Source organism: Solanum tuberosum, unplaced genomic scaffold (genome assembly GCF_000226075.1).
Source record: "Solanum tuberosum cultivar DM 1-3 516 R44 unplaced genomic scaffold, SolTub_3.0 scf00234, whole genome shotgun sequence".
NCBI lineage: Eukaryota > Viridiplantae > Streptophyta > Magnoliopsida > Solanales > Solanaceae > Solanum > Solanum tuberosum.
In genome coordinates this window covers 934,227-959,998 of record NW_006239168.1, presented here as the reverse complement: position 1 = coordinate 959,998, position 25,772 = coordinate 934,227, and the positions used below count along the sequence as shown (strand labels likewise).

At 33.3% G+C, this 25,772-nt stretch overlaps 2 protein-coding genes across 3 annotated transcripts; one reads left to right on the top strand and one right to left on the bottom strand.

The window, feature by feature from the left end:
- Positions 1-257: 257 nt before the first annotated feature.
- Positions 258-4,718, bottom strand: LOC102605671 (UDP-galactose transporter 2). 2 transcript variants are annotated; one of them, XM_006357292.1, is made up of 6 exons: positions 4,690-4,718; positions 2,625-2,831; positions 1,845-2,029; positions 1,558-1,758; positions 1,193-1,354; positions 258-812 (listed from the first exon to the last, which is right to left on the bottom strand). In XM_006357292.1, exons 2-6 carry the CDS (start codon positions 2,767-2,769, stop codon positions 492-494), a joined length of 1,014 nt encoding a protein of 337 aa, XP_006357354.1. In that variant the 5' UTR covers positions 2,770-2,831; positions 4,690-4,718; the 3' UTR covers positions 258-491. The 2 variants fall into 2 exon arrangements, with proteins under 2 accessions (XP_006357354.1, XP_006357353.1); XM_006357291.2 differs by lacking the exon at positions 4,690-4,718 and adding an exon at positions 4,444-4,682.
- A 6,983-nt stretch (positions 4,719-11,701) lies between these two features.
- On the top strand, positions 11,702-25,122 carry LOC102605330 (crossover junction endonuclease EME1B-like). Its single transcript, XM_006357290.2, has 13 exons — positions 11,702-12,122; positions 12,526-12,669; positions 14,385-14,540; positions 14,651-14,721; positions 15,912-16,094; positions 16,177-16,330; positions 16,431-16,540; positions 18,531-18,706; positions 19,897-19,960; positions 20,197-20,315; positions 22,718-22,807; positions 23,569-23,683; positions 24,418-25,122. Exons 1-13 carry the CDS (start codon positions 11,792-11,794, stop codon positions 24,598-24,600), a joined length of 1,896 nt encoding a protein of 631 aa, XP_006357352.1. The 5' UTR covers positions 11,702-11,791; the 3' UTR covers positions 24,601-25,122.
- The last annotated feature ends 650 nt before the right edge of the window (positions 25,123-25,772 follow it).

Genomic DNA, 25,772 nt, shown 5'->3' with positions numbered 1-25,772 from the left:
CTCGGAGGAAAAAATTGAACCTCTATAAATTAAATACCCTTTCTTTTGTAGCGTAACACAATATCATCTACAATGACTTTTCATATGTAGGCCAACTGACTAAAATATGTAATAATATTACATTTCTTGTTTATCTGTTGCAATTATTAGCTTTCGCATGACGCTCGATTTTTGCATCCCACCAGAATGCCACTTGTGATCTTTTACCCTACTTAAAACCTTTATTAAAATGACTAAATATAAAAATGAACAAGAGGGAAGATCAAAGCTACATTGCTTCATAAAATAATTTATCAAATGACACCATCTTTGCAGTCTTTAACATATGAATTTCAACATAAAATTAGGGAAAACAAAAGAAAATCTCACTGTTATAGAACATGAAAGATTCAGACTGTGAAATATAAAAATCATATGGTTGAACTAAAATGACTATATGGCAGTATGAAATTGTCAATTACTCTGCTTCGATTTCTCGGAGAGATGACTCCCTATACTTTCTCGTCGAGCTCTGTTGGTAGTAACATGTGTTTTTCAGGTTTGACGACAGTGGGGGGTGGTATCCGCTCTTTCCCACCAGGTTGTGAGGAAGCGTTACCATACCAAATCATGCCAACGATGGCCACGCCCATTCCAAAGACGACGTGTAGATTGAGTCCCTCTTTACCAAAGAATAGGAAACCCAAAATCAGGACAAGAATGGTCTTCATATGACCAAGCACTTGAAATGTCACTGCTGTAAATCTTCCAATGCAGATGAATTGGCTGAGATTCGTCCCTATTGCTATCGTACATGATAGGACGATGAAAAACTGCAATAAGAAAAAAAACACATCCAAACTATTATAATCGCAAACTAGTAAGATCAAAGGCGAAATACAATTGAGTCTAGTATGTACTAGTCTCAACCTTTAAATGCTTAAAGATGCGCACCTAGCTGTCTAACGTCTTAAGCCAAGATAAGCAACATTTTAAGAAATGCGTACATGACCAGTAGAAAGTTGGTAATTGAACTTTAACGGATAATCCTCACTGTGGTAGCACAAAAATTACTAAACAGAAATATCACATCTTATATGGTGAAACGTTATCCTTTCAAAGTGCATGAGAAACTCAAGCGAATTGTATTACGTGACCATGATATACCGTGTACTTCCTTTATGTCAAGTAAAGAGGACTTTGATGTACTTACAAGTGATATTGAGGTATAGTTATATGCGTCGACCCTCTTATCAGTCAACCAGTAGTCACAAAAGGGCCCCAGTAACAGCAGGGATGTAGCCTGTATTGGTGCAGTATGCGCCAACAGGTTGAATGATCCCAGTGAATATTTACGCTGAAGATAATGTACATACTGCATCGGAAGGAAGAAACATCAGCCACAATAATAAGTCAGTGGAACATATAGAGGAAATAGAAAATTAAAACGTTAACTTGACAGTAAATGCAATTGATTAAGACCAGATATACAAAAGCAGGTTGCAAATACACCAGAAAATTTGGTTTTATATGTTGACATATGCGAAGTCATACCACAGATTCGTATCAAGAACTTACATATTGCTGCAAGGCAGTGCTCCAGACTGCGATGAAGGCAGCAACAAAACCCTTTGTATTTACACTTACATCAGTAACAGTACAGATTGCAACACCTAGTAGGACAACCAAAATGCTTAATTTGGTGTCTCTCGAGTATCGCACGTTATCCAGCACAATTTCCAAAAAGCACGACACTGGTATCATACTTAGCTTTGCAATCTGATGAGAGTTCAAGAGGAAAAGAGATGTGAGATCAAAATTCAAGACAAGTAGAGCATAAATGTCTGATGATTCTTCACACTTACCTGATAAAATCCGACAGAGTTCCACATTAAACTCACGTTCATTCCAACAATAGAGAAGTTTGCAAACAAAACAAATTTCAATCGTTCAGACCACGGAAGTTGGGAATTCTGGATATGCCCAAGCCATTTAAGAAAAAACACCATTAATGTCGTCGTAGCAAAATGCATCCCAGTTAAGGTTGTCGCTGCAAATTGGACGGAATAATAAGACAAAGTCAGGATAACATAAGAAATATCAAGCTATTTCATTCTAAAAGCTTACAAATGATTAGCAAGAAACCATGTTTTTCTAAGAAGAAGACACTATGCTCCTAAGGCAAGCTCAAAGACTTATCTTAATCCATTAACACCATATCTTTAAAACTAGATATTGAAGTACAGGGAGGCAATGGCAGCTTCTCTCGAGAATTAGAATGAGAAAATTCATTTAAAATAGTTCGCCTAGACGGCTTATACATTTGCTTGGTCTCAAAAAAGTTAATGCGTACATAGTTTCCAGAAAAGCAGCCTACTTTATGCATAGATTTGCCTTAGAAGCAAGATAATTAGATATCTTTGAAATCATCTTTTTCAGTAAGTAAGATTTCTTTCAAAGTGCTCAGACTTCAAAATCCATGATCAGCAGAACCAAAAAATTGACCCTCATTGAAACATACACAAACAAAACATGCACCAACGACCATTTAACACGAGTAGATGCAATAGATAGTAAATTCAGTAAGATAAATTCCCCAAAAAAAATGGAAAATATAAACCTTCAGGACAAGTGTCATAACTTACCAAAGCTGAAACCATATGTAGCCATTAAGGCTTTATTAACAATAATAATTCCAACTGAAGTGACAATATTGAATGCCCATGCTGCCACATCAAGAGCCATTTTCTTCTCATCCTTGACAGCCATGGACATTTTCTTTGGCCGCATCTAAAGCATAGAAAAATTGTGATGTTTTCCCTTCAGAATAATCACCAAGAATCAAGCTTCCTCTGCATAAAAACACATCAAATAAATGAACAAGAAGTTCTAACAGAATGTAACAAAACCACGAGTTATGATCCTTGTACAAAACTTATGATCCTTTCTAGTGATTATATTGGCTAACCAAGAAGATTTTAATGCTTCATATTAATAAAGGATGTCAATTCAAGGAGGGATAGCTAAGGGAAACAAAGAGAACAAACAAGGAGAACTAATCAAACCCATTTTCATAGCTACGTAGACATCACTAGACGAAAAGACAAACAAGTACAAATGAGAAAGCAGGGAATATATGCTAGATCAATTTTCAAAGCTACACTGCAATGTACTAGAGTTCAATTAGTGCCAAAAGTAGTAAACTTTCAGGAAATGATGACACTTGTTTATCCCTTCCGCAATTTATTTTAAAAGGGACAAGTTTAGTTTAAAAATTATTCATAAAGGAAAGTATATATTTGTCTCTTGATGAAATCCCAACCACCATAAAATTTAATAGTCCAACCATGATATTCAAAATCGGTTACGTCCTTCCAACGAACTATAGTCAAACCCACGATTTTGACAAGCAAAAATCAAGACGAGATAACTAAGACAAAACAAAATAACGATCTATAAGCTATTACATTTACCACAGATGTAGATCCAATGAAATATTTATGCATGAAAAATGATTCTGGAGAGGAGTTCATTATGAGAGGAAATACTATCAATTGTTGGAGATATGTATACATGATGCTTAATTGAATCCACAAGAAAATACAGATTCAAATTTGAATATACTCCATGTTAGGTGAAGGGTGAAACTCATCATTAGCTGATCATCTCTCACACACGCGCGCGAAATGATGGTATGAACTAACTAGTACATTACAGATCAGAAAGTTTGTCATTATGGCACATTAGTGGAGCTATAAGAAAAAGAACTTAAAATCAGAAATCAACCGCCACTATGAAATCTCCAGTGAAATACACAAGGATTCACACACTTCATTCCATTTCTTCAACATATACATCCCAATCCAACATTTAACATAGCAAAATCAATCAAACATAAGAGATCTTCACAAAAACAAACACTTTAATACTCCTAAAGGATCACATAACACAAATTCCTGAAGAATCCATTCCAAATCCAAGAATCAAATGCTAAAAAATAGTAACTCAAGAATCCAAATTCCAAGCAAATCAAAAACTAACTATTGAAAACAACCCCACCAAAAAGAAAGAACCACACAATTCCAAAATCCATGAAATCACAAAAGAAAAAAACCCAAAAATTCAAATTTCAAGAAAATAAAAAACCAACTAATAAGAACCCCACCCCCACAAACCCAACACCCCACTACTCATAAACTTCCCTAACCATTAATGGAGAAAAAAACCCAAAAATCCAAACTTCAAGAAAATCAAAAGCCAACTAATGAGAACACCTCAAACTCAACATCCAACTAATCATAAACAAAACCCCCAAAAATCCAAACTTCCAAGAAAAACTCCACCCCACCCCACACACATACACAAAATCCAACATCCGAGAAATCACAAACCAACAAATAAAACATAAAAAGGAAAGAAACCCACAATTCAAATTCAAGAAACAGAACAACAAAGTATACATACTTCCTTCCAAATGAATCCCAAAAAAGAAGCGCCAAAAAGAGAAACAAGAACAGAAGCTGCTCCCTTGCAAAGATTTTAGACAAAATGCAAAAAGAGTTTATTATATGTAAATGGTTGAATCATGAATGTGTATATAAATACATAAAAAAAAAGAAAAAAAGAGAAAATTTGGTAAGCAATGGAAAAAGTTTGGATCTTTTGCACTATTAAGTAAAACATAGACCAAGCAAAGAGTTGCATTTTTACTTTCTGTCTGCGCCTCCCTTTTAGTGGATTCGGAAAATATTTTATTTATAAACTTAAATAGTTTTTATATTTATAAAATTGCAAATCGAATTGACTTTGACTAGAAAATTTATTTTTATATATTATTTATAGACTAAAATTTCTATAAAACTGAAATTAATATTTATTAATAAAATGATTTCTTTTCCTAAATTTATTTTTGAGTTAGAATGTGAATTTAAGCATTTTAGAGATCTGAGAATTTAAAATATTATTAGTTTTATTTATCCCGTAAATTAATTAATCAATTAAGATAATAGTACAGATTCCTCTTGGTGTTTTGAGCTTTTTTTCTGATCTGAAAATAATATAAACTAATCTATTTTTCTTCTTTAAAAAATTAATTAAACTGACACATTACAGATCCATCTTGATATTTTTATCTTATTCTAGTTCAATTATACTATTATTTTAGTATGTGAAAACAATAATTTTATTAGTTTGGAATTAATTGAGGTTAAAGTTGTCAATTCAGTATGTAATACAAAATTCTACTCTCTTTTTTTCCCCAAACAATAGTAGTTATTATATTACCATTTTTTTTTTGTTTTATCATTATCTTCATTCGATTAATTTAGATTTATATAAAGTAATTCACTTACAAATATAAAACGTGTATTTATTTTTTCCATTCTCAAGTTTTACCTTGAGGAAATGTTAACTAAGTTTATCTTAATTGAGAAATAATTAATCATTAAGCATACAAGTGATTTTCTTAATTTATCTTTTTTTTTTCTAACTAAGTTTTATAATGCTGTGATAATTGAGATTAAAATTGACTTAGTCTCCCAATGAATTATTCAAGTAGTGCTGTTATTCTTCGAAGATTCTACTTTTATTCAAAGTGGTCAATTAATTATTTCTTTAATTTTCAACTCCAAGTGTCTTGTAATAATATGAACAAATGTCATCATTTCAATCAAATAAACAAGTTGAATTAATTAAAACCTGTCTTTCTTCGAAGGTTTCATTGAAAGAATATTCAAATCCCCATTATCATTTTATTCTTTATATTGTGGATCAAAACAAATTAATAGGACCTTTCCTTTTTACGTCTCCATGTTCTTTCGTGCGGTTATATACGCAAGAAAATGAAATAGAGGGTGAGGTTTTTCTAGCGTTTGACATACCAAATTCCTAATAGGAGGCTTGCACGTGAATGATTCATTATATTTATCGACATATTTTGGAAAATTAAAAAAATTAAGAATTTAGACATATATTTTCTTAAATTTCTTTATCAAGATTTTTTAATCTACTACTATTATATGTTACATCTATTCAATAATATACATTTTTTAATTTAAAGTCGATCACATTTAAATTTTGAATTCACCACTATATCGTTGTTTGAGAGGTTTGAGAAAAGGGCAAATGACAACCATTGAAGTCATTGTCATAGTTAAAAATAGGAACATGAAAGACAATGAGATGATGCCCATTTTTATTTATTTTTTGGTCATGGTTGGCAACATCTTAATTATTTGATTTATGATAACTACAAAAAAATATGCTGTCATTTTATAAGTTTGCACTATTAAATTGATACAATTTCATGTCCTTTTCTCAATGCAATTGATGTTCTTTTTTGGATCATATGTATCTTCTTTTATTTATTTTATGTTTACATAGGAATTTCATGTCCGGCCCTTGACCTAGTGACTAAATATTTTAACTTTAAAAACATATATATATATATATATATATATATACTTCAATTCGATTTTATGGTATCTCGTGAACAATCGATACTAATATGGTAAGTAAACTTTTAAAGATGTCTAGACGATCATTTTGTATAGATTGAAGTGTTAAACTGACACAACAGAGACGAATCGAGGTGTCTAGATATACATCCTTAAGTTTGAGTATTTAGTTGTCATAATTCATGAGACCAAATTAAGATGTCTATATGTATTTTATGCCTAATAAAAACATAAAGTGTCGTCAATAAGATAGGAATCATTGAAAATACCACCGTCAAATATAAAGACAATTTTCATTAATGATTATTCAATTACAAAAATGATACCATAGATCACTTTTGCGTTCGCGTCTCTCTAAAATTGTAATCATGATAAAAATCTTAATTTATATTATCATCAAAGACTTTCAGGCACACGAGTATTTTATAAAAATAAAGAAGGAAAACTTGTTATTTGACAAAAATCATAATATCGAAAAATTACCCCCCACCCTCCTTAACCAACAAAAGACAAAAGAAAAGAAGAAAGGAGTATACATACTTCTTTCTTTGGTTTCCCATCTGGTATTCGGTACCCGCATTAAAGTTCGACTAATTCAGAATCGCTAGAGTTTCGTTCAAGGATAACGCTACCTATTAAATATTTTTTCATACTTAAGACTCGAATTCAAGACCTCTGATTAAGGAAGGAGCAATCTTATCTACTGTACCACGTACGATGGAAGCATACATACTTGTTTCTCCAATCCTTTTTTCCTTTTCCTATTTTGATATTTGTTTCTCCAAACTTTGAGGAAAAAAGTAAAATAATATAGACTATATAGTATGGCTTTCAAAATATAAAAATAATTTCTGAGCATTAGTTAAAATGTCAACATTTGTGTCCCAAATACTTTATTAAAGAGTTACCGTTTCCCTACTTTGCTTTTTTACGAAATGGTCTACCTTTTTTTAAATAAAATTTATTAACTATTTAAGGTGGAAAATGTGGGGTTCATCATGCTAATGTTTAAAAAAAATTGCAAAAAATTTAAAATTGACTTTGATAGTGTAATTATTGTCCTTAAAAATTTAATTGGCTGTTTGTCCATTAAATTACTTATGGTTCATTAATACTTTTATTTGTAACAAATCGTCTCGTCGTTGCCTTTATTGCAAACTATAACTTAAAATGATTAGACTCTACATCCCTAGTTTCTTCGAGAAGAAAAGGTAAAACTCTTTAATTGCTTTCCAACTTTCGACTATGATTTTTGTTGCCCTTGGATTAGAACTTTGAGAGGAGTCAATAAAAAAATAGACTTTTAATTTTTACGACGATCATAATATTATATTAGAGTGAGTTAGAGTCTCACATTGATTGAAGAATACACTGATAATATACTTATATGGCACAAACTAACTTTTAGGATTGAATCAGACTTAGATATCGTATCTTTAATTACATATTACTAGATCAAAATTTTAACAAAAGAAATAGACAAATTTACTTATATTTTAAATAGTACATTAATATTTTTTTGACCATTTTCCCTAACACCAATTGCAAAAGACAACATTCAAAGAAAAAACACAAGAATAATAGATAACAAGAAATATTAAAAATAATAGCTAGACGGCTATATATGCATATGCAGAAAATGATTTACTGTCAATAAAACGAAATTATCAGCCTTAATAATATCAATACAATATATAATACTAATTTAACATCACACTATCAGTTAAACGAAATTAGTTAGGAATATATATTATAATTATTTAGTGGGGTATGAATGTAAAGAGATATATGTTTATAATTAATTTGCTTTTATTGAGTATTTGCTTAATTTCCCTTAGCAATTAACATGAAAGTTTTATGGAATATTTTAACACGCATTTTATAGTATGAATATATATATATATATATATATATATATATCCCTACACTATGTATCGTCTGTTTTTACGTAATGACCAAATTAATATGGATCATGAAGGTCAACTATTGTGATGATGATAGTATTTTTTATTATATTAATTAATACACAGTATATATGTTGACCAAATAAAAATAACAATATAATTAAAAATGAGTTAGCTAGAGTGGAGTTTACTAAAGGTAGTATATACATAACTTTATAATTCATACATTAAGGAAAAGAACCAGAACACTTTTTAAAAAATAAATCTATTAGTTTTACGGTAAATTAAAGTATCAATATGAACACTTTTTGTCATATATTAAGGATTATTTCAATCAAGTGAAATATATTAAGGACCAAAATAAACACATTTATTATATAGATATTTATCAATTTTCTATTTTAATCCTTAACCTAAAAAAAATCTCACTACATAAAATCAGATCCTAAGTAGATTACAATTATGTCATATTCTGTCTAATTAATCTTTCCCCAAGTTTTGCCTCCAAACGATGTTTGATTGATCTTTTTAAATTTAAAGTGAACATAACGTTATTATTATTATTATTATTATTATTATAAACTTTTATATTAAAAAAACACCACCTCCACTTCATGACGGTCAAAAATAAAAAAATATTCCTAATTATTAAAAATAAATAAATGCATGAAAAGAATAGATAGACGTGCTTAATTAATTATACTATATTTTGCTTATGGCTAAAGAGAAGGATATTAAAGGTTTAAGAAGTCAACTCTCTAATTCTCTCTTCATGTTGAATGAATGAACAATACTATTGAAACAAATATAATTAAACGTACACGTAATTCGTTTATTCGGAAAAAATAATTTTCTAGTCTTTTATAAATTTATTTTTTAGCTTTATGTTTAAGAAGATATCTCATTTTTAATTATAAGAGATTATGACCATTTTCTTTTGTTGTAATTAAAAGTGGACAAGAAATCTTATTTTTATTCTGCTCAACTTATTTTAAAATATTTACTATTTCTGTAATAATAATATTAAACAATATGATGTTTAATGAGGAACAATAACTGAAACCGCATCGAATACTTTTTGAAACAAAAAAAGAGATTCCATATATTTGTATAGATATATGTTTAGGAACTAGGAAGCAAAAAAGATTTTTTCATGAATCACGTTATGTAGGTTTGATACGAAGGAAAAGAAAATATTTTAAATTTTCATGTTTGATTGATCGAATTTCTTTTAAAATATTTTTTATGAGAAAATAATTTTTTTAAAATGAAGTAAATAACATCCCTTACAAAAAGCAGAAAAACAATGTAGTGTTCCACTTTTTTCCATTCTCCAACGTACTCAGTTCTATTGCCGATGATAGCTCCCACCTTCATCATTTGGCACTGAAACAAATTCGATAACCTGTTCATACACACAACTAGAGCCGTCATAATGGGCTTCATCATTGGGGCCGGTCCAATCTAATCCGTTATTGAGGTAGGGTTGAGATATAATTTTTCAAGCTCATTTAAAACTAAGGTTTATAAGTCCAACCCATTTAAGTCTTTCGTCCTTGAGTCTTGATCGGGTCGGTCCATGAGCCAAAACTATTTATTTAAGAATAACTTACATAAATCTCATTAGTGTATGAGCTAATTAATTAGATGCATGTTATGTTGTAATACTACGTATCTTATCAGATTATGGTGTATCCAGATACATGTATCTCGAGATACATAAACTCAAAATTATGTGTAATTTGTTCTAGATACACTCTATTCAAGTAGATTCGCATGTATCTAGGATATATCGACAAATCCCACGCCCTCACCTCCCTCACTTCTTGCTCGTCACTCTCTTATCTTGCTCGTGTATCTGAGATGCATCACACCAAATACATGTATTTCACGTTTCTAGTATCCTAGATACATGCTAATCACACTAGATATTTTGCTAGTGTTATTGAAACAACACCATTGTTTGCCATACGTGATTTGAAAATCTTTTGATTTTCTTGATGTTATAGAATTTTACGATTAAAAAGAAAAGAAAAGGAAAAAAAATAAGGGCTAACCCTCCCCAACCTGCGACCCTTCTAAGGTTAGGTTGGATTGAGCATTTTCAGGTCCTTCCATATAAAGGGCATGCCCGTCCTAACCCATTAAATTTCTTGACCCGCGAGACTTGGATCGAATGAAATTGAACGGACCCTTTTTGACAAATCTACACACAAGGAAACTGACTTGTAGTATTACAACTACTAAATATAATTACAAGAAAATTGCAATAGAAATAACATATAGGGAAATCAATCGATAAGAAGAAATTAAAGGAGGTGAGAATTTTAACTAATACAAAATTGGGATGACTTGAGAGAGAATAGTGAACATCATAATATGCATAAATTTTTACGTTTAACTCCAAGTCCTATTTAATTAATTAGTAATTGGGCCTAAATATCAAATAAAATTCATCAACATTTCAATTTGCCCAATAATTCCAACTAGATCAGTCTCATTCACTCATGCTAGCCCATAGACCTTGTATAAACAATTTAGTTCACAACACACCCTTGCTCCTCATCTTCACCCGGTAGTGTTTGCCTAGATTAAATATAGCTATTTTTGAGATAATATGTTTTGTTTTACTTAATGAGCGCTAGAAAATAAGTAGAAAATCACTTGTTTTAAGCAAGAAAATTCCACATAAAACAATTTCCTTCAAACCGAACACACATAGCTTCTTCTTGTTTTCAACTACTAATATGGAACCTTGTTCGTACATACAACACCCCCTCCCCACTCTCCTCAAACTATGTTCCACTCCTCAAATTAAATAATTCTATGTATGTAGACAATAGTTAATACCATCAATATTTTGAAATTCAATGTGTGCCACCTATATGATAGAATATTTATAGACACCAAAGTCCATAGCTAACTACTTCATATGTCAGTGCATCTTTCATGTTAGCTTGATATGATAAAAAGTACGTAAAGCAAATCATATATCATCACTCAGTCATCTCCATACTCATCTCGTCAAATCTGATATCAATTGTTGAGTTAAACCAAAATAAAAATATTATTAACATTTATGTGTGCATTATTTGATTTGGACTAAGCAATACAATTCATCTTATAGATATTTTTCTTTTTCTTTACAATACTCATATGATAATTTATTCATACACGCTCCACTTTAATGTTTATCGTTTTTTCTTTTTGTTTTACTTTGTTGTAGCGATCAAATAAATAGATAGAAAATATGTAAATGCAATTCTTAATGAATTAACAATTTACCTGATAAAAAAATTAAATAATCTATTCGATATCAATAAAGCATTAACTATAATTATGGTTTGATTTTGAACCCCCAAATCACACAACTCCTTTGGCTTTGCCTATTTCCTTTCCCGCCCTAACGCTGAAGCTTAAAACCCTCGACCCTTCAAATTCGAATTTCTCAAAATGTCTCAGCCGATCTCCGTCGACATTCTCTCCGATGACGAAGACGACGGTGGCAACGGCGGATATGGTTACTCCGTCAAGCAGAATGACACCATTGATCTATCGACGCCGCTGACAATTCCATTCAAAAAGAAGCAAAGAACCGAAAAGTCTAATAATTGGAACCCCACAGTTCTGGTAATCGAAGATGATGATGAGACGCCGTTTAGGCCTTCAAAGTCCACTCCTTCCTTCGTGGCTGATACTCCCATGTCTGATTTATCCAAACCTGAAGTCTCCTTTGTTAGATGCTCATTGGGTTCCTCTTCAATTTCGGACCCTAAGTCTTCATGTGAGTTCATATTTCTTTATCATTGTTTAAATTTGAGTGATTTTTCAGAAATTAGTCTGAAATCACACAATTTGGTTTACGCGTGTTAGTCTTTTTTACTGTAGATGATGTCTCATTTCTTAGAAATCAATATGAAATATACAACATTTGGACCTTTACTATTTCATTCTTTGATTATTTAAGTGCTTTTGTTTGGCTATGGATTATGGGTTCGTCGGAATCCAAGCTGTTATTTAAGAATTATGCAAAAACACAACAATGCTGGGGACATTTCCACTTGAGATTTAGCTTGATTTGTTTTTGGTTTGATAATTCAGAAAACAATGTCGAATACATTCAAGTTTGGACAATAAAAAAGAAGAAAGGGGAAAACAAATGTTGACAATTTTTTTCTCTTCTTCAGGTCTTGATTTGACCCCATCCATGGTTGCTGAAACCCCGGCATCAGAGCTTTCAAAATATAGTGTTCCAATAGTCAGATGCACTAAAGCTAATGCTGTTTCGCAGAATTGCTCTTCTTCAATTATAGACCACAACAAAGATGGCGGTAAGCCTTTAAACTTGTCTAGTTTGAAGTTTTCAACCAAATGTCAAGTTTTGAGACATCATAGTTATTATTATGTCAAAAAAATGACATCCTTCTATATCTAATAGCAATTCAACTTCAACTTTCTCATTTTATCCTTAATGAGATGATTTATAGCCCACAATTTTTGATGACTTGTTTTAGACCACAGTTTAAAATTTCTTTCTTTTTTTCTTAAACTCGTGCCTAGTCAAACTCTTTCATATAAATTGGGATGGAGGGAATAGTACAACAAAAACAACAACATACCCAGTGGAATCCCACAAAGTGGGTCTAAGGAGGAGGGTAGAGTGTACGCAAACCTTACCTCTATCTCTTGGGGTAGAGAGACTATTTAGGAAAGACCCTCGGCTCAAGTGAAGAAAATCAAAGTAGTAATGGAAAGAAAAAAAACGACAGTGAAGAAAAACACGACAACAATAGGAAAGCAGTGCGGAGCACAAGCATATATTCAAACAGAGGGAATAGTATTTATCTATTATTTATTCCTTCTGTCATTAGTTAACATTATAGGTCGGTCACTTCAGTTTCCTGACACAGATTCTTTATTTGATGATCACTGTTTTTAGAATAAATTAATTGTTTTCCATCATCATCATTCATCTCCAGAAGTTTGAATGTTGCTTTTGTTGATCTAGCATGCAATTACAGTTGCTTTGTCTTCTAGACGGTACAACGGCAAGTTGAAGCTTAAGCTTTCATATAAGTATTTAAATGAATCATTTCCAGGCCCTTCTTTAATGATTCTTATATGATTTTGCTTCTTTAACTTTACTAGTTAACTGTACAAAGAACATGAAATGCATTTACAATATCTTTGGTCTGTTACTAGAATGAGCCAGAAAATTAGTGCACCATATTCCGGTCACATTTTGCCTTCTGGAATCAAACCCATTTTCTCTGTGCAGTGTGTTTGTCTTTCCGAATGAGAGCCTTGGGCAACAGTAAAGTTGTCTCAGTGTGACGTATAGGTTACGGGTTCGAACTGTGGAATCAGATACTGGTATCAGGGTAGGCTGCCTACATCGCTCCCTCTTGGACTGCAGCCCTTCCTCGATCCCTGTGTGAACGCGGGATCTTTCGCTCACCGGGCTGCCCTTTTAGTGTGTTTTCCTTTCCCCTGGACATACATCATGTTGAACTACTACTAGGATACTTCTGTAATACTTTTTATAACCTGGATGAGTGGATGTTTTGTTTGCTCTTCGTGCTGCATCACCCTGCCTGCTCCTATGAGTTGTGTTTGATTATTCAGTTATTTTCTGCAATGGCAGATTCTAGTATTAGTTCAACATGATTCACTTGTTTTGTTTACTCTTCGTGTGCCTCATTCAAGGTCAGCCATAACACTTTGAGCTAGTTAGGCGTACTCCTCATTACATGTTTCTCTGATGCAAAAAAGGGATGGTTAAAGAGATATTTTAGTCCTTATAGTATTTGTTAACCCAAAGATTATGGGTACATTGGTTTATCAATCTAGGTTTATATGTACAAATAAGAAAATGACAACCTAGCTTTGACATACTTGCATATTCTTCTCATTTGGTGGTCTATTCTGGTTTTCCTATTTTCTTGGCATAATACTACTTTATTTTACTACTTATGAAAATAAATTGCCGTTTAGCCTCAGAGTTTTGTTTGCACCTTTCCTTGCACAATGGGCTGTTTTAACTCAGGAATTGATGGAGTAATTTGTTTGGAGTCTGATAATGAATCCGAGAATAGTGGTTATCATGGTACCTGGAAGGAGGAGCAGAAAGTTTGTTCCACGGAGGCAGTTGTTAAGGAGACAGAATGGAGCTCCAGACCTTTCGGGTCCACCTTTTCTCTTGGTAAACTACTGCTGTTTAATCTACTAGTTAATACGATTATAGAATCAAATTTTCCATTGACTGAAATTAACTGTTAGGCTATTCAACTGAGACGAAAAACTGTTGAACAGGTATTGACAATTTTATGCGAATGCCAGAGGATGTTTCTCATCGAAATTCGACTGAAGCCGGTCCTTCTCGGGTGTGTTTGCCTGGTTCAAGTTTTAGTTATTTTTTCAACATTTTCTAATTTGTTTGCATAACAATAGGCCCGCCCCCTTCCCCCCACAGCACCCCTCATCTTGTGCATGTGTGCCACTCAAAGAAAAGCCAGCTTTTATCAGGATGAATATGGGAGTGGAACTACATACTCCTGTAGATTGGAATGTGAACAAGTGAGCTAGACAGAGTTGTGAGTATTCAATTTCAGCACTGCTCACTTACGGTCGCTTCTGGATTCTCAAGAAAAAACTTGAAGTCGAGCTTAAATTAAGAACACACTTAACTGTTTTTAACCCTTCGCGAAGTTTCTTATCAGTTCCAATCAAATTCACTCTCGATCATGCTATCAAATTGATCTCATTTCTCAGGGTTCACTCAAAGAAGTACTGAGTAAAGTGAGATTTCAAAAATGAGTTAAAAGGTTTTGGAAGAAAAGAATAATTGGCAGACAACCATAGCAATGAGAAGGTGCGGCTTAGATTGGACTGGACAAAAAGAGAAGGAGAAGCCTGATTTAGGCAATACCTAAAGACAGGAAAAATTACTTATGGGGAGAGGTAAAGGAGAAACTTTGAAAAAGAGGTGAGAGAAGGTAGTGAGAAGGAGGCTCAGAGCTGTTCAGCATTGAGGAACTGGGGTGGAAAACGGAAACCCTAAGTGCTCAACTATTTATCTTTTTCCAAAGAAAATATGGAAGAAATTACTCATGAACAACATTTAGTCAAATGGTCTGACTAAACTGAGTTTGTACTAAATAAATGAACTTAAGTTGTGCTTAAATTAGCAGAGTGAGTTTTGTTCGTGAACCACTCATTTCATTTTAATACACCTACTCATACATTGTGAATATCCAAACTGTTTTAAAATGGTTTGAACCTCTAGGGGTTTCTTATTTTATCAGAAGGGTAAGAATATTTCAATCTGAATTAGAGATCTGTGCACCCTGGAGAGCTGATTCATGTCCAGAACTCTTGAGTGCATATTCTGCCAAATTGGAAAGGCATTTGAAGATTATAAGTCTATTCACAGATGTGCCTAAATAATTAGCGTGAAGGATAGGGCTTAAGACATGTTCTTAATGTTTGTATCTTTGTCTAGACTCTAGAGCTTTTCTAAATTCTCAAAAGGACTCGTCTCTATGTAAATTTTTTTGGTGCAATTTGCTTACAGGACCATGATCATCCTGATGAAGAAAATGATTCCTTGGAGCCAAACGATGAGGTCTCAAGACCAAAAGCCAAAGGTAAAGGCAATAGAAGTAACAAAAGCAGCGGGGATGCAGCAACTGGGAAAATGAGGATGTCAAAGGAAGAACAGCTTCGCCTAAAGGAAGAAAAGAGATATCAGAAAGAGGTAAGCCTTCCTACAAAAGCCTATTTATTTGGAGGAGGTTAAGTAATTATGGAATATAATCTAATGTATATTCATAATTCAGCAAGAGAAATTGCAAAAGGCAGCAGAAAAGGCTGAAGCTGCTGAGCAGAAAAAGCTAGAAAAGGAAAAGCAGAAGTGGGAAAAGGGAAAGTTCGCACATAAGTCTATTGTAGCTCAAATTGACACTAAAGTTGTGGAACTAGGTTCAATTGGAGGTAGATTTTTTATTTCTCTGCTTGTTTCTTTCCCACACCATTCCATGTGTCCTTTATTGCATATAAACGTCTGTCTTACATGGCAATGTTACCAAGTCAGGCCATTTGCTAACAAGGCTTGCGGAGAAAGGTCTTTCCTACCAAATTAAATCAAATCCAATTGAAAGGTCTATTGTGTGGTCAATGAGTGTCCCAGAGGAACTATCTAAGGTAACTTATTCTTCAGAAATTTGGCAAATTTCAGTTAGCCTATCATCTTAAGCTACTTGGCCACCTTTTAATTGTTGTTTCTAATGTCATATACATAACTACTGTACCCATTTAACTTTCAGTAGAATAATAGATGCATAATTGACTATATTTAGTGCTAATATATATGCATTTTTGTGGCCCCCAAGGCCTAGCTCAAGTGGCAAAAGGTGGAGGATTTGTGGCTTAGGTCGCAGGTTCAAGCCCCACACCATGCAAAGCAAAGCCCGGTATTTAAGTGGAGAAGGGTAGAGGGGCGGGCCCATTATCCACCGAGTTTAGAAGGCTGTGATTGGTCCAAAGGGCGGGTCACAGACGGATTTCTCGGTTATCAAAAATAAAAATAAAAAATATATATGCATTTTTGTGCTATATCCATTTGGATGTCAATTATCTTTGCAAAGTTTTTTTTTTCTGATGGTAATATTTGGGTGTTAGTTGTCACAACCCAATCTAGGGTGGGGACAAACCATTAAGGGGTAAGACACCAACGCAAGCCTCTCCGGGGTTCTAAAAAACTGGACAGAGTTTCCCTTGCTTCTAGGGATGTCCATATTTCCATGTCGAAACTGAATTACGTTCCACTATACCAACAACAACATACCCAGTGAAGTGAAATTCCACCAAGTGGGGTCTGGGGAGGGTAGAGTGTAGTGTACGCAATCCTTACCACTACCTCTCCGAGGTAGAGAGGTTGTTTCCAAAAACCCTCGGCTCAAGCAAATCAAAGCAGTAATAAAACGAAAAAAAACAGGTGGTGGGGAGAAACATGACTACAAACAGCAAAGCAGTAACAACTATATGCAAGGAATCCTAGCAACAACAGCAACAAGATGCGATCACCTAAACACAGTAAACCACAAATGATAATGAATAAGAAAATACAAGCGTAAGCTTGTAATAGGACCACTCTTAAGTACCTACTAACCTTCTACTCTTTATCTGCGATCTCCATACCCTCCTATCTAAGGTCATGTCCTCGGTAAGCTGAAAATGCACCAATATAAGTGATATCCTCTACTATTCATTTATTTTTAACACAATAATACTATGCCAATCACCTGATACCATAAGAAATTCTAAAACATACTTATAAGTCTCATATCAACCAAGGTACTTAGTAACTTTAGTTCAACGTTTAAGTATCAAAACAATATAAATAAGTCATGGCGGCCCCTTTATTTCAAAGAACTTACTTGTGGGGGAAGTACTTGTCCTCATTCTTTAGTTCAACACTCTATTAGTATGATGCCCCCCCCGCCAAAAAAAAAAAGAAAAAAAAAAGAAGTAATTATAATAATAATCTGATAATAAAATAGTATAAGTTAATGTCTCTTACTTTTTTACATGATATCTGTAACTTCTTCCATATTTTTGAAATATTGAAGTTTCCTTTCACTGTTATCACCCGTGTCTAGCAATTAAAGTTTTTAAATGAGGTGATCTCATGGAAAATGGTATAAGAGCAACTTGAGATAGTACTTCACCTTATTTAACAAAAAATAGTGTCAGAGCTGAAGGCAAATGCCATATTTTCATATACTAGGCCAAGTAAAAGAATCAAGCTTGCATGTGAGTAGGTGTAGGATGGGGACCTGTACAAGTAAAAAATGTCCCTGCTCTAATAATTGAGTTTTTAAATGACGTGATTACATAATTCAACAGTAACACGAAATAATAATATCGAATGTCCATTTGGGCTTTGAAAGAGCGCTGGTGAAGGTTTTGATAACTGTGCCAAATTGTTTTTCTTGTACTATGCAAAAGTTTGTCTTGCTGGTCTCTGATTTCATTCTTTTGAGTTTTTTACTTGTCTTGTGTATGATGGCAATGTGTATGTTTGTGCTGCTACAGTATCAAGTTTTTGAATTGGTTCTCTAAAGCTAAGCGTAGCTATTCTTTCTAGCTTTTACAATTTATTGAGGTCATTAGATTCATTACTTTTGTGCAGATCTCATCTGAAGTTATCGATGTTCCATATGTATTATTCATATTTGAGGCCGAAGAGTTTTGCAACCTTGTGAATAGCAAATCATTGCTGAGTCATGTTTCCCGTGTCCAACGCCTTTATCCTCTTCATACAGTTTGTTATCTCACAAACAAGCTTTTGGCATATATCAACAAAAGGTTGACGGTAACTTCATTTTTGTCCTTCATCTCAACTCTTTTTCACTTTAAGTTCATTAAATTTTCTGACTAGCTTGGGATTGAGGTGTAGTTGTTGTTATTGTTAAGTTTGTTAATTTATTTTCTCTTGAATGTGTTTCTTTTTCTGCTATGTTTATACACACACACATATATCTTCTCTGTTCTCCATTTGTAGACCTCTGTTGTTGCCGTAATTTCTTTTTTCAACCTTTTTTTCTTCATGTATGACAGAAGATCCTGAATTTGACCATTGGATTGTTGACTACATCTGTTCTCCATTTATAGAACTTTCTGTTATAGGTGCCTTTTCTTTTTCAATGTTCTTCTGTTCGTGTGTGACATGCTAGAGAGATGAAATCAAGTAGTGACAGATCATGAATTTAACAGTTAGTTGTTAATTTTTTTTTTTTTGTTGAATGTTAAGTAAGATGGAATGAAAGCTTTGAGGTGCAAATTGTATTAAGTACAATGACGATGCACCTTCTAGGTTTCTTGTGGTTTTCTATTGTTATGCTTTCAGACCATGTGCTTAGTATTAAATTGTTCTTTTTTCAAGAAAGAAAGAATAAGTAGCAGAGTCCCTCGGGGATTTCTCGGTTGTAAGAAAAAGTAGCAGCATGTTAGTTTATTAGTTGAAGCGAGGGTATAAAACATTAGTTGAAATAATTCTAACTGGGATTTTATTTTTATTTGCTATATTCTAGAAGTATACAGAGAAATGCAGCAGTTCAAATTTGACTTGTTAGACAACTCCTCTGGTACATGAGCTTGTTGAGTTGCTATGACCTGGATATGTGTATATCATAATCTTTCTTAATACACAAATTATTTGCTGATTACAGAACGTAATTGTCATACATAGCATATTTGATACTTGTAATGGAATCCATGTACATAGAGCATTCTAATCTTGGGCATATATTTATTTTCTTTTTTGTTGGTGGAATTCTGTGTGCCCCTAAAAGGTTGGCTTGTGAATATATTTACTTTTGTCATCGTATTTTGGCAAGTCTAAGCACTTCGTCTGTTCCAAATACTCTATGTTCAACCGAATGAGTTTCATGTATAGCTCAAAGAAACAACTGGTCAAGGCTTCAAGATGCTTAAGACAACAGAAATATATTTAATTTTCTACAGTATCTTACAACTGTTACTACCATTGCTGATAGGGAACAAGGACAATACAAGGACCCTGCCAATCATACTGGTTGGAAACGACCACTTATAGAGGAGGTTGTTGCAACACTGATTCTCGTAATTATTGGCTATGTTGCTCGGACTCTCCAAAATTGTTACCACACTGTCAGATTCTTCAAAATACACTACTTTCTGAGTATCCGGCACACAACCGTCGATTTTTGAAGATTCCGAGCAACATAGATTATTGGAAATAATTAAGTATCTTATTAGTGTAAGCTTGAAATTCTGGTGCTATTCCTTGGGTATTGAATTCCTCTTTTCTTTGGCAGGTTCTGTCAAAATTAACAATTAACTTTGTTAAGGTGCATTCTAGGCACTGTGTCGATGAAGCTGAATTAGCTGAACATGTAGCTGGGCTGACTTGCAGCTTAGCTTCTTGTCAGTTTAGGTATGTCATAGTTATATTTCAGTGAATTCGTATTTTTGGACAATTGCCATATACGCGACCATCTATATAATATCAATGTGTCGGGCTTGTAGTAATTTGAAATAAAAAAAATTGGGCTAGTTTATTGATTAATACCAACTGAATTATGAATTTGTGGAGTTTTGTATACTACTACGTTTTGTCTCCTAAACTTCTTAATTAGGAAAGATTGGATCTCTTGTTTTACTCCCTTCATTCACTTTTAGCTGTCCATTATACTAAAAATAGATTTTCATTTTTACTTGTCACTGTTAGCATATAGCATATCAAGACAAAAATACATATTTTTTTCCATGTCTTAACCTTAACATTAATTACTTCTTATCTAAATCATTTCCCTAAACCTTAAGAGCTCATTTGGTTTGGCTTAAAAAAAGTAGCTTTTAAGTTAAAAATAAAAAGTCAAAATGAAAGGACTTTAAGTCAAAAAATAAAAAGTAGGGAGAGACCTACTTTTGGTTTTTGACTTATTTTAAGTCATTTTAAACTTGCTTTAAGTCATTTTGACATTACCAAACACTTCCTAACTTATTTTAAGCAAAGTTGTGCAGAGTCTTCATTTACATTGCCGCACCCGTGTCGGATTCTTCAAAAATACAGTACTTTTGGAGAATTTGACATGCACCCGTAGACATTTTTGAAGAGTCCGAGCAGCATAAATTTTAAGTCATTTTTGACTTATTTTAAGATATTTTTTATATTTGTCAAACACTTTTAAAAGTCAAAAACTGACTTAAAAGTAGGTTTGACCAACTTTTAAGCCAATCCAAACACCTTCTAAGACTAAACATCAATTAATATGGGTATTGTGGAATGATAGTCGATACTTATGTTAATCATTGTTTCGTAAGGGGTGTACAACGTCCAAATTGGGCAAGTAAAAGTGAACGGAGTGAGTATTCTGCTTTCAGGAGGAAAACAGTTGGTCACATTTTTTCCTTTCCTTTTTGGATGAGTGGGCAGGTGGTACGATGATTTCATTCAACAATGCCAAGCTTGTACTCCCTCCTTTCACTTTTACTTGTCACATTTGAACTTGACACACCCATTAAGAAAACAATGATTGACATTGTTATTTTACCACACTACCCCTATTAATTGATGTTTAGTATAAGATCTTGGAAAATGATTTGGGGAATAAGTAATTAATGTTAAGGGTAAAACATGAAAAAATAATAATTGTCTTCCCTTAATATGTTAAAAGTGACAAACAAAAGTGAAAATCTATTTTTGGGAATAGTGGACAAGTAAAAGTGAGAGAGGAAGTAGTTCATTGAAAACAAAAATTGGTTTCTGCTTATTTACTTTTGAAAAGTAAATGAATTTAGAAGGTAAAATATATATCTTATTATTAACAATACCACGTGGACAAAAAATATACACATGGCAGCGAGTGCATCACACCTCCTCCCTGGGTTGAGGTTGTCCACGGGGGTGAAGACTACCAAATAGTCAAGTATAGAGGGTTAATTAGGACAAATAAATAGTTTAAGTGTGCACCGAATAAGTGGTGCCAAGTTCAGGGGGTCCCGAGGTATTATGCTAACAAGTTTTTGATTGAGTTGTAGTTGTATACAGTTCAATTAAATATCCAGTGACATTCAGTATTAAACTAATGCAGTGCCAAATGGTAATACACCGTTTCACATTCATAAGACATGTAAGTGAGCAAATGAAAAACTCAGAAATAATGGCACCATAATTATTTTGGTGGCTGGACGCCTGAGGAAAAATACACCTGACATAAAATTATGGATTACTTATTTTAACATTTAGTTTGCAACATGATACTCATTTTAACATTTAGTTTGCAAAAATGAAACTCCACATTACATATGTTCCTGGATAACTAATAAAACATTTAGTTTTCCTGTTTACAACTGTGCAATAGCTATTGCAACAGTTGGTTCAGCGATAAACTCTGTATTATTAGTGGTGGTATAATTTATGCGGGCATCTATATGTTATTTTCTGTGGGGTAAAATGTGAAATAGATATACTTATATTAGTAACACCTGGATAAGGAATGCAATATTATGTCTTATCAAAGCAAAATGCTTTTGAAGATTATAATGAAAGAGTATCAAGTCCTGGTTCATTTCCTAGGGACTGATCCTCCACTGCTAGTGGAATGTGGCCAGAGAGAGTACTATACTCGGTTGAATGGAAAAAGTCGTTTATGTCCTTTCTGCTCTTGGTTCAAATGAGATGTGATGCTTGAGACATTTCAATATGCAGATGCCTCAGGACTTCCGTTCTCTGGACCAACTGCCTAGATTAAATAGAGATGATAAAGAAGTTAACGTTTTCTTACTGTTTATGGTTTCATATGTCATTGCTAAGATGTTCTTGGTTTTCCACAGAAACAAGTTAACAAGACTATCTGTTAATGCAAATGGTTCTCTTATTCCCAAGGGTTGCGTTGACAAGAACCAGATAAAAAAGAGCCCATGGTAAGTGCTTGTGCTGTTATCCATTTTGGAAGTTTAAATTTTCTCAATATCCATAAACATGTGTAATGGGCAAAAGCTGTATAAGTTTTCTGGTGAACTCTCGAGGCTGTGAATCACCCACTATCTTGGTCTCAATTGTTCTCTTAATAAGAACCTTTTTTTGGTTGAATAATAGTGAATCTTCCTTATTTTTTTACCTTTTTGGTTTCATTAAAACCTTTACTGCCTTGAGAAACCCTCTTAAGTGAATTGTCGTCGTGTTGCTACTAAGCTCTTTCATTAATCTTTTAGAGCTTATTGAACCAAGCAAGAACATAGTTATATGTGCGGAACATTTTCCAAGTTAGTCCAGTAAAAATCTGCAAGTTTTTTTGTTGTATCTCTATCTTTACTTAAGTCTCATTTTTCTGTTTTTCTATATACTTATTTTATCACCACTCCTGATCGACTTAGATAGATATCCATCCTTTACTGCTGAATTGTACCGTCTTCTCCTGCTCCATTTGACTCCAACGAGGATGTTTGAGTTATGATCCCAATTTAGCTAGTTCTGTCTTGGCTAGTTTCTACCTTACTATGAGGATTCTACTCGATCTTAGTTTCAAAATGGTCAATTGTGTGTTTAATAGTAAAAGTAAGCTACTTTATCACTTAACTTTAAAAGCTTACCCACTTTTACAAGCGTTTACCCATTTTCCCACCTTCGATGCCTAGGGTAGTGGTGGCTATTGCATTATTATTGGATTTGTTGTCTCTTCCAGGTTGAAAGCATTGGTGGCTATTCCAAAGGTTCAGCCACGATTTGCCATTGCCATATGGAATAAATATCCCACAATGAAATCTCTTTTGCGTGTTTACATGGATCCAAGTAAATCGGTAAGCAATAAAATTTCCTCCATCTCCTTGGAAAAGGTTTCTCATTTACTGATATCATGCTGTGACTTCTGGTTCACTATTTTACTTTTACGGCCTTGTATGTATGGGTAGATAATATCAAGAACGATACTTCCTTCCAGTGTCACTGCAAATACTTGCTACAATCTGCAAGTCCAACTTCTAGCCAACTAGGATTCTGGCTATCAACAGTGGCTAAGGGAGAGAAAAGGTAGTGATGCAGTGGTCTTGTTACACTATTCCTCTCCCTTTCACCAGTGTATTCAACTTGAGATGTTGGATAATATGAAGACATTTCTAAGGAAGGTTAAAATTTCTTCAGAAACTTACATTAGATTAGCATTATATTCAGTTCATCTGAGAGCACTGAGGAGTGTATGCTTAAGAAATGTCATTTACTAGAGGGCAAACTACTTTGTGGAGCTATATTCTCTGGTAAATGTCATTCATTCTTGTTAATGAGGATACTGTCATGGAAGGTGCCATTCATACGATTCAGTTCAAACAAGAGCTAGATTATACTAAAAATTGAAATGTTACGGTAACATCTCAGTTCATACAATTCAATTCCACTTGCTTCGTTGTACTTATCTAGTCTAAGCAAATAACAATGAATGGATGGTCGGATGTTGATACATTTCATGTTGTAATTATGTTGATCCTTTGGGGGGATAAAACGAGTTTCCAACATATTTTCACTCTTGAAAAACTTTCAGGTGCATGAGAAAGAATTTCTGCTGAAAGATTTGAAAGTGGAAGGGATGGTGTCAGATGATAGAAGATTGGGAGAGATTTGTTCAAAGAGAGTTTACAGAATATTGATGGCTCAATCTGGAAGCAGCAAGACAGATGACATAGAGTGTGGAGCTGATTTCTTCAGTCAACATTCTGCTGAATGATCTATAATCTTTTGTGACATTGGTGGTGTTTGCCTAATTTGTGCACACATCGACTAATTCAACGGACATCTTGTCTGACCCACAGGCACATGTATCCAAGGTAATCCCGTCTACCAAGACTGGAGCAGATCGACTCACCATTTTTTGTTGGGGTTTGGACTTGGAATCTCCATGTTGTTAGTCCTATTGCCTCAACCATTTGGCGATCGACTTGAGCTCAGTGATCTATAATATTACTTAGCATTGTAACATGCTTATCAGCTCTAAGTGATCCAAAACTATGGGTGTTATGTATATGCTTCATATCAAGTAGGTTATTTGCATCAAGATTAAGATGCACATGTTGTTAGAGAATGCTGGATTTAATTTGTTTCTTAAAATTGAATTTCTGCATGCTCTTAGCCATTGACAAATAGGGAAAAGAAGAAATATAAAGAAAATAAATTTAGGACTCTATTTAGGGTATCCATTTCGTTAGATTTTTGCCCCGATTGTTATCATATATTTGAATTTTACTTTTCTCTAGAAGAAAAATTGGAACGTATCACCATAATTATTTTTGTTTTTTGAAAATATAAATCTTTTCAATATTTGATTATTCCTTTCTGGAAAAGTTTGGAGCTTTCTTCTCATACCACAATACAATAACATCCATAATACATTCGTTTAAGTTTTGTGAAAGTTTATTCCTTAATAGATTTTTTACTTTCAAAATTTACTTTTCAATATGTGAGTTAGTTGATCAAATCATCATTATCAAATAGTAATAATATGTTAGTGCATTTTTTGGTATTGAATTTATCATCGCTATATAATTGTAATTATTAACTTTCGCAAGACACTCTAATTATTTTGATCCCAACATATTTTATTTTTAATGAGATAATTTATAGTGGCACTTACACCGTTACACTACAAATTAAAAAAAGATGTCTACTCTCTTAAAGAGAAAACTGAAAAGTAATGAATACACCCTAAATTTGGTGTAAATTATTAACTTCATCCTAAACTATTAACAAACTTAAAAGTAACCTTTATTTGATCAACTGAACTTAAATACACTCTTTCTCTTGCTACGGAAGTGAAATACACCCCTAAATTCCCATCAAGTTTAGGATTGTTTTCAACACGTTTCTTGATTTTTATCAAGAGCCCCATGCTCCTATAAGAAT

Excerpts from the sequence above, each read along its gene's own strand:
- LOC102605330 (XM_006357290.2), top strand. The coding sequence starts at position 11,792 with ATGTCTCAGCCGATCTCCGTCGACATTCTCTCCGATGACGAAGACGAC. Across the intron at positions 14,722-15,911 it reads CTGAAGCCGGTCCTTCTCGG|GACCATGATCATCCTGATGA; the intron begins GTGTGTTTGCCT and ends ATTTGCTTACAG. Across the intron at positions 20,316-22,717 it reads TTAGCTTCTTGTCAGTTTAG|AAACAAGTTAACAAGACTAT; the intron begins GTATGTCATAGT and ends GGTTTTCCACAG.
- LOC102605671 (XM_006357292.1), bottom strand. The coding sequence starts at position 2,769 with ATGCGGCCAAAGAAAATGTCCATGGCTGTCAAGGATGAGAAGAAAATG. Across the intron at positions 2,030-2,624 it reads TACATATGGTTTCAGCTTTG|CGACAACCTTAACTGGGATG; the intron begins GTAAGTTATGAC and ends TCCAATTTGCAG. Across the intron at positions 1,759-1,844 it reads ACTCTGTCGGATTTTATCAG|ATTGCAAAGCTAAGTATGAT; the intron begins GTAAGTGTGAAG and ends AACTCTCATCAG.